Source organism: Impatiens glandulifera, unplaced genomic scaffold (genome assembly GCF_907164915.1).
Source record: "Impatiens glandulifera unplaced genomic scaffold, dImpGla2.1, whole genome shotgun sequence".
Classification (NCBI taxonomy): domain Eukaryota; kingdom Viridiplantae; phylum Streptophyta; class Magnoliopsida; order Ericales; family Balsaminaceae; genus Impatiens; species Impatiens glandulifera.
Genome location: NW_025919461.1, coordinates 21,623 through 30,108, shown reverse-complemented (window position 1 = coordinate 30,108; position 8,486 = coordinate 21,623). Strand labels below are relative to the sequence as shown.

Sequence of the window (8,486 nt, the reverse complement as noted above, 5' to 3'; positions counted from 1 at the left end):
GTTTTTTTTTTTATGAAAAATGTCAACTTTTTATTGAAAAGAATGCAAGATGCATTCAAACGTTAAGAAACATATATAAGGTTACTTATAGAGGCATGTTTAGTTATCACAGGGTTCTAGGTTGCAGCAGTATTTATAGTTTGCTAGCACAACATCAATTACTGGAGTGGAAGTTGTTCAAGATTACATAGATGTAGAGCTAACCAACCAATACAACAACAATTTTGAACTAGGCCTTTAAACCATCAATTATAGCACCAGTAAACTTAGTAAATATGGAGCTAGACAATGAAACTAGTTTACAACAAATAGCTAAGAGAAATAAAACAGAGGAATCAGTAGGAAACAACCACGGCCAGTTGGTAACCCTAGCCAACTAGAAATACAGTCCAGACCACAACAAATGGTGAGTTTTCATCAACGACAGTACAAGTCATCTCGTGTAAGCCAATATAAGTGCCTGAAAAGAAGTATTTTCATGTAGACCAATATAAGAAATTAATGTTTCATATTTATTGATTAAACAATTGTGAGTGTCTTGACATTTGGATGTTCAGTGGTTCACTTGAAAGTGACATCATTACAAATTAGAAGATGTGCGGTGATATTTTATTTAGAAATACTATGAAATCTTTCTCAGGAGTTATTCTCTTTGAGATCTCACATGGAGAATTCTGTCTTTTCAGGTTATTGTGTCAAGGATGAGATATATATCATCACAAACAGATCGTACCATTCGCTTTGTGGGACTATCAACAGCCTTGGCAAATGCCCAGTATGCTTTTAGTGCTAGATCACTTTTCTTTTGTCTTTGAACATTTGATTTTCTCTCTTTGTTGGATCTCACTTCTGTGCCTGTTTTACATAATTTATCTTCTAAATTCTCATTAAGCATTACACTATGCCTTAGTTCAATTTAAGATGAGCTTAATTCTAATGTGCAATAACTAATGGTTAGTCTTGAATGTTTTAAAATTACAACTTCTGACGGAATCTGTTAGTATTGTTGTCTTCCTTCTCTTCTAGGCCCACTCTATAATGGGAAGATGTTTTACCTTAAAAATGGAAACAAACTACAGTTTTCTTCATAGAATATATAGTAATCTGATTCTGTAAATCTAACTTGTAATTTAATTTTTTTTGTGTGTGTATTTAGTGATTTAGCTAACTGGCTGGGTGTTCCAGAACCTGGATTGTTCAATTTCAAGCCTAGCGTGAGGCCTGTGCCTCTTGAAGTTCATATTCAGGCAAGTGGCTTCACTATTTCACATTTTTGCACTTCAAATCCCGATCTCTCTTTTATGCCATTTATATTATGTGCCATATCCTTTATTCCCGGTAATGTGTTTCACTATTGCAAAGAGAATTCAAAGTAAAAGCAGTTCATCCTTCATGATTACCTGAGAAAATCAAGGAGGGTTATGATGGTTGTACACAACCATGATGATAGGGGATTCCTTAGTAGAAGGCTTAGGAAGATCATTGCAGTTTTTCCCTCATATTACTAATATATTTTGAAAGTTCAGGACCTAATATACCATTTTAAGCATGATGACGGCTCTGTAGTCTGGAATATAAATAATGATTGGTTATGTATGAATATATGTTTCATGAGCACGCGAATACAAGTGGTATTAGAACAATTCTTGAATGCTGTATTTATCGGGAGGAAAATACACCTCTACCATGTTAAATTAAATAAAAGTCACACCACACTTTCCAGAAGCTATTGTGCATTGCAATAGCAAATATATGTCAAAAGAAGGCTATACAATCCCAAACACAACACTACAAAAGGCAGGCATTATCAGAAGCATAAGTTGGGGGCAGATTCCCCAATTAGAATTGGCTTGTGTAAAGAGTGGGGGTTGGAGGAGGCTACTATCCATTCTAGAAGATGAGTTGGTGTTCTTCGTTGGTCATATATCAAAGTAGGAAAGGTTGAAGTATTCTTCTACAATGGTTTTCTAGTTGCAAGCGTGTTAGAAAATTGCTAGGTCTGATGCACTGGACACTTAATGCATAAGGCTGGTTAGGGTATCACAAACATCCTTTATCTTATGTAAAACAAGGCTAGAGAGAAGCCTTAGTATTTTACTTTTATATTTATATGTAGATTTGAGGGCAACAAGCTTGTCATTTAGTGTTTGCAAGCCCTATTATTTTATTTAATACTGGCATTGTCTTATCACCTAATTTCCAATTACTATTTTTGAACAAAATATTTTGGGTGTGGCCTGTTCTTCCAGTTCTACATAGACAAATACCTTCTCAAGTCTTAATAATGTAATGAATGTTTACATCTTCCGCTAATGCATGCAAGGTTTATCACATTTATAATTATTTCATTGTATCCATGGATGAACTTTCACCTATTGCTTCAGGGATATCCAGGGAAGTATTACTGCCCTCGAATGAATAGCATGAACAAGCCCTCATACGCTGCTATATGCACCCATTCTCCTACCAAACCTGTTTTAATATTTGTATCTTCTAGACGACAAACAAGGTTTACAGCACTAGATCTAATTCAGGTAGGAGACATCATCTGCACTGGAAAATTAGTAAGAGTGCAATTAGTAGATCAACATTTATAATGCAATGACAACTGTTGTGTACTTTCTTGTTATGAAGTTTGCTGCTTCAGATGAACAGCCAAGACAGTTTCTGAATATCCCAGAAGATGCACTACAGATGGTTCTATCACAGGTTACTGATCAGAATTTAAGGCACACCCTACAATTTGGTATTGGATTGCATCATGCAGGACTGAATGACAAGGATAGGTCTTTGGTTGAGGAACTTTTTGGGAACAATAAAATCCAGGTTGCAACTAATTTCGTAATCGTATATTCATGATGTTATTGATCAATCTTGCACATTATTTCTGTTGAGGTAACTTTTTCTCTTTTTCTCTATTCTTTCTGTATAATGTTTCAGGTATTAGTTTGTACTAGTACATTGGCATGGGGTGTTAACCTCCCAGCACATCTGGTTATTATCAAGGTATGTATAATCGAACTAGCCTTTGGAATCTGTTTTAAACATTTTTTAAATCTTACCCAAATTGATTTTGGATCATAGAGAGAATCAGAGTGAGTGCTAACACCATTTATCTATTTATCAAGGAAGAACTGTGTAATCTGATTACAATAATTGATTAAAGATACAAACCATTGAGACCCATAAGCATTTGACACAGTAGTAGTTGATTAAATACAAAAAGATGAACTTCTATTATTGATAGGAAAGGATACACAAGTATAAAGGACAATTCACAAACTTCACTATGACATTCAGAAATATCTAATTGTTGGTACAAGTTGGTAAACATGACTTAGGTGTAGATAGTGTAGCCAAAATACATCTTTACTGAAGAGAAATGAAGAAAGACAATGACAAAGTCCTCTTTAATTCAAGTGTATATGGTACAAATAGGTTTAAGATTCAGGGGTAGACAATCCGTCGGTGGAGAGACAACTATTCATCTTCTAGAAATAATTAGTAGTTAGAAGTAGTTATCTGAAAATATTAACTAAGTCCTTGTACTTTTATTTTAGTTACAAATGAGTCTGGTTAGTTATGCCAGCTCATTAATTGCTTTGATTTGTTAGTTATAACAAACCTGACCATATTTTATAAATAGGCCGATTGATCAAAGGAATAGATATCAGATATTTTTGATTGAGTTGAAGTCGTTAGTTTCTCACCTCCTCCTTCAGTTAGTCGATCTCCTGAATCATAAAACCCTATTGGTTCGGTATATTGATGGCTTCCCATCTTAGTGAGTCGAATCTTACTCCTTGAGTTTTGATCCTTTAAAAAACAGTAAGATGGGGGAACAATAATGCTGTTTAAGATCATGGATATAAGTTAAACATGTGATGCCTCTTACAATGTCATTTTGGGAAACTACATTGTGGATGGAAACAAGGTTGGCTGATAGTTTTGGTACATGAAGAGAATTTTTAAGGTTTGTTAGGGTATTGGATATTATATTATGTGTGGGATTTGAATAATATCTCATAATATAATACTAATGTGATATCATTTGATGTTGGTACTATATATCTTTCTTAGAGAACTTAAGCATGCAGATGGCTGACCACTGTCTATTTCCACATGACATGTTTACCACATCTGGTATCTTTAACAAATTTGCTACTTTATTTGCAGGGTACTGAATTCTATGATGCAAAAGCAAAACGTTATGTGGATTTTCCAATTACAGATATCTTGCAAATGATGGGTCGTGCTGGTCGGCCACAATACGACCAGCATGGTAAAGCTGTTATTCTGGTTCATGAACCTAAAAAGAGCTTCTACAAAAAGGTTGCAATGAACTTCATCTTGTGCAGTTAAGGTCTTGGGCCATTCTCTATGCTATTTAATTGATGTTCTTTCTTTGCAGTTTCTATATGAACCTTTCCCTGTCGAAAGTAGTCTCAAAGACCAATTGCATAATCATCTAAATGCTGAGATAGTTTCTGGGACAATTTGTCATAAGGAAGATGCAGTGCATTACCTCACTTGGACTTATCTCTTCCGCAGACTGGTATTTATCTGTCTATTTCTTGGACATGCTCTATGAGATGTCCTCGTATATATGTGCTGATGAAATTTAAGTTTCACAAGTGGGAGGCAGAAAATTTCCTGTAACAGATAGCTAATACTTAGAGTCTCTTATCAAATTGTGATGCTCATAGCAACACCAGACTGATATCTCCAAGCTTTTTTGTTGATGATTAACCAATTCTTGATGTAAATTGACTATATCTGTGTAACCATGGCCTTTTCTTTGTGCATTTCTCGTTGCATTTAAAATATCTCATGAACAAAAATGTATGTTGTTCTGCCATGGACCAGTGAATAGCTCTTCTAAATTAGAGCAAACTTTTGGGCCGCAGTCAGTTCGGCTTTATTTATTACATGCATTTATTACCTTGCCAAGAAAGGATAGATAAATAATTCACCTAAGACACTTGTGTGGAAGGGTATCCAGAGGACAGGGGATGCAACTCTTGGAGATACCAAAAATAAATAATGCCAGTATTTTATAATCAAACATTCTGAATTTCTAAAATGAGATCAATGGCAAGATTTCTATACAATGATTTTTACAACATCCTTTACACGAACTTCTAAAACTGGTCTGTAAGTCTATAAAGTTCGATTTATTTGAGAAACAGTTTTGATTTGGAATAAGAGACAGGGTTTGGTTTGAAGTATAACAAAGTCTACTTATTATGCAAAAGAAAGTGTGATTTAAGTAATCATTTCCTTTTTCTTTTTAATTAAACTATTTTAGGAGATAGATATGAATAGGTGTTTTTTTTTTTCCTTTGGTAACAGATGTGAACAAGTTCATTTCATTAATGAGGCATTTAATTAAGAATCACTTGATATGGATATATAGTTATTAGAGTTTTAGTATGCCTTAAAAAATGTGTATTGTTTGGTATGGTATAGTCATCCTTATTTTACTTTAAATTTTCTTTATTCAATATCTGTCTCATAGATGGTCAACCCTGCTTATTATGGCTTGGAGGAAACTGAATCTGGAAGTATCAGTTCTTACTTGTCAAGGTAATAGTGTGGTTTGTCCCTTGTTTAATTGCAGTATTTGACTTCTCTCTTTTGCAACTATAGTAATCTGAATTTTTTGTAGCCTGGTTGAGAGCACATTTGAGGATTTGGAGGACAGTGGATGTATAAAGATCGATGATGATGGTGTGGCGCCTATGATGTTGGGTTCAGTTGCATCTCAATATTATCTTAGTTACTTAACTGTGTCGCTGTTTGGTTCAAATATTGGTCCAGACACTTCTCTTGAAGTAAAACTTCTGACCAATAATTTCTTTAGTTTTGTATGTTTTCCTCTATGAGTACCTCTTTCAATGTTAAATTTCTACCTTAGGTTTTCCTTCACATACTGTCTGGTGCATCTGAATATAACGAGCTCCCTGTGCGGCATAATGAGGTGGTTTCCTATCTGAGATAATTCTGCATTCCATTATGTGTTGTATATTATAATTCTGAATGCAAGATACATATACTTGATGCTGGTAGGAAAACTACAATGAAGAACTATCAAAGAAACTTCCACTTATGGTGGATAAGAATCGCCTTGATGATCCACATGTTAAAGCAAATTTACTTTTTCAGGTTAGCACCGATTTTTCTTTTATCTCTGAAGACAATATTTTGATCTCTTCTCATCTTATCATCCCTTCAACATGTTGTTCTTGTATTCTCACATGGTTTCTTTTATGTTTGATGGTTCGCCTACAGGCCCACTTTTCTCAGCTAGAACTACCAATCAGTGATTATGTGACCGACCTGAAGTCTGTTTTGGATCAAAGCATACGTATCATTCAAGCAATGATAGATATATGTGCTAATAGTGGGTGGCTCACAAGTACATTGAATTGTATGCGTCTTCTACAAATGGTCATGCAGGTAGCTTTTTTATTTGCTGCATCTCCCCTTAACAAATGTAATCACATAAAATTACCATCCATATAGTAAGTATCTATGTCATGTAGAAACAAAACAAAAGAAAAAAAGAGATTGAATTAACTTACTTAATGGATATCATCTATATATTGGATACCATAACATAATAGTATCTTAACTATTCTCAATCATATTATGAGAGATTATTCTATTACAAGCCTAGTAAATTATATGAAGATATATAAATTTATGACCAGGTCTTGTATCCTTTAAAAAACAAACAAATATGGCAGTATTGTTGTTGTAGTTTGTGTTGGATTGATTTATTAATGTGACATACTACTTTATATTATTATACATTAATACTCTGATGTTAAAATCTGTCTTGAAACTATTCTATTGCATTTGGCATGCTTCCATCTCATGCTTATCCGGGGGAACTCCATAAACGTTATTCACTTGTATTTTCAGGGTCTTTGGTTTGATAAGGAGCACTCTGCGCTTTGGATGGTGCCATGTATGACAGATGATATTGTGGGCGCTTTACGTGAAAGAGGCATTTCTGGTGTGCAACAACTTCTTGAGATTCCAAAATCAGATTTACTCTCTATCGTTGGTAGTTCAACAGGTTCAAGATTATACCAGGTATTTATTGACAAGAGTATTATAAAAGGGAAAAGCTTTTAACAGAGTCAAAATGAAAGCCATTCAGTCTCCTTTCCTTTACTTTGGAATTGAAATGTTAATTAGTTATGTTTCGGAGTCTAAATGAGTTATGTTTCCAAACATGATCTTATCTAGTAAATGCCATATTTATTGTAAGCATGCATACACTTGGTGTTGTCAATATTTTTTGTTTGATCTTGCATGCATTTGTTTCATTATTTATGCGATTGTCCTCTGTTTAAAAAACGAGAAAAATTGTACTTTCCTCCAATAATATAACCTGGAAGAAAAAAATGGTATTTGCAGGACTTGGAGCATTTTCCTCGCATTCAAGTTAGAGTAGAGTTTCAGGGGAAAAAATCTGGTACTAGTACAAAGTCGTCTTTGTTTCTGAATATAAGATTAGAGAAATTGAATTCCAGGCGCAAAACATCAAGAGCTTTTGTCCCAAGGTTCCCAAAGGTAAAATAGATAAACTCTTGTGTTGTTTATGAAGCGCTAATGAAGCAGAAAATAAATAATAATTTGAATTATTTTGAACAACAGTTAAAAGATGAGGCATGGTGGCTGCTGGTGTGTAATAGTTCAACTTCTGAATTATATGGTCTGAAGAGGGTTTCTTTCAACTCGAACCATTTAGTCACGAAAATGGAGTTTCCATCAACTTCAATAGCTGTCAAGGTTTGTTGGTTCTACTTCATAAACATGGGAGTCCATTTTTTTTCTCATTTTTTTTCTGATTATTCTGTTATTTTTTTGGCAGGGAATGAAGCTGATGTTGGTCTCTGATTGTTATATTGGATTTGAAAAGGAATATTCCATTGAACATTTTCATCAACGTGGACAGTAGCAAGAAAACACCCACTTGTTTATTTATTGTAAAATTTTTGTTTGATACATAGGAGTTGTGTTCTATTGTTTTTGGTCATAAGATTTTATAATTGTTATGAATTATGATTATATAACAATAATTTTGTATTTATAATAAAATTCTTATAATGTTATGAGCTTCTTTCACACATACTTTTTTAATTTTTTTGAATGAAACCTAAATCATGTATATTGTATAGAAATAAAATCTAATAGCTCCATCATTTTAAACCTAATGGTTTGAATTTTGTATATGAAGTTTATATTTTAAGGGTAAATGATCGGTCTAGTAACTTAAATGTTTGCTTAACATAAAGAATGCATTAATGTAAGGTTGGTTTTGAAGATATATAATTTACTTAAATATCTCATTTAAATTAACTTTTGTGAATGGTCAATTATTTATTTATTATTATTATATGGTTATAAAATTAGCTTGCTAAATAATTATAATTGAAAATTTTGATCATTTTCAAATCTCTTAGCTTTTTCTA

General features: G+C 33.4%; 1 protein-coding gene across 1 annotated transcript; it reads left to right on the top strand.

Moving 5' to 3' along the window:
- Positions 1-659: 659 nt before the first annotated feature.
- Positions 660-8,134, top strand: LOC124918024 (DExH-box ATP-dependent RNA helicase DExH14-like). Its single transcript, XM_047458291.1, has 16 exons — positions 660-775; positions 1,157-1,247; positions 2,385-2,534; positions 2,635-2,826; positions 2,941-3,006; positions 4,177-4,332; positions 4,412-4,555; positions 5,519-5,586; positions 5,669-5,834; positions 5,918-5,980; positions 6,070-6,165; positions 6,292-6,459; positions 6,928-7,101; positions 7,429-7,584; positions 7,669-7,803; positions 7,886-8,134. Exons 1-16 carry the CDS (start codon positions 702-704, stop codon positions 7,970-7,972), a joined length of 1,986 nt encoding a protein of 661 aa, XP_047314247.1. The 5' UTR covers positions 660-701; the 3' UTR covers positions 7,973-8,134.
- The last annotated feature ends 352 nt before the right edge of the window (positions 8,135-8,486 follow it).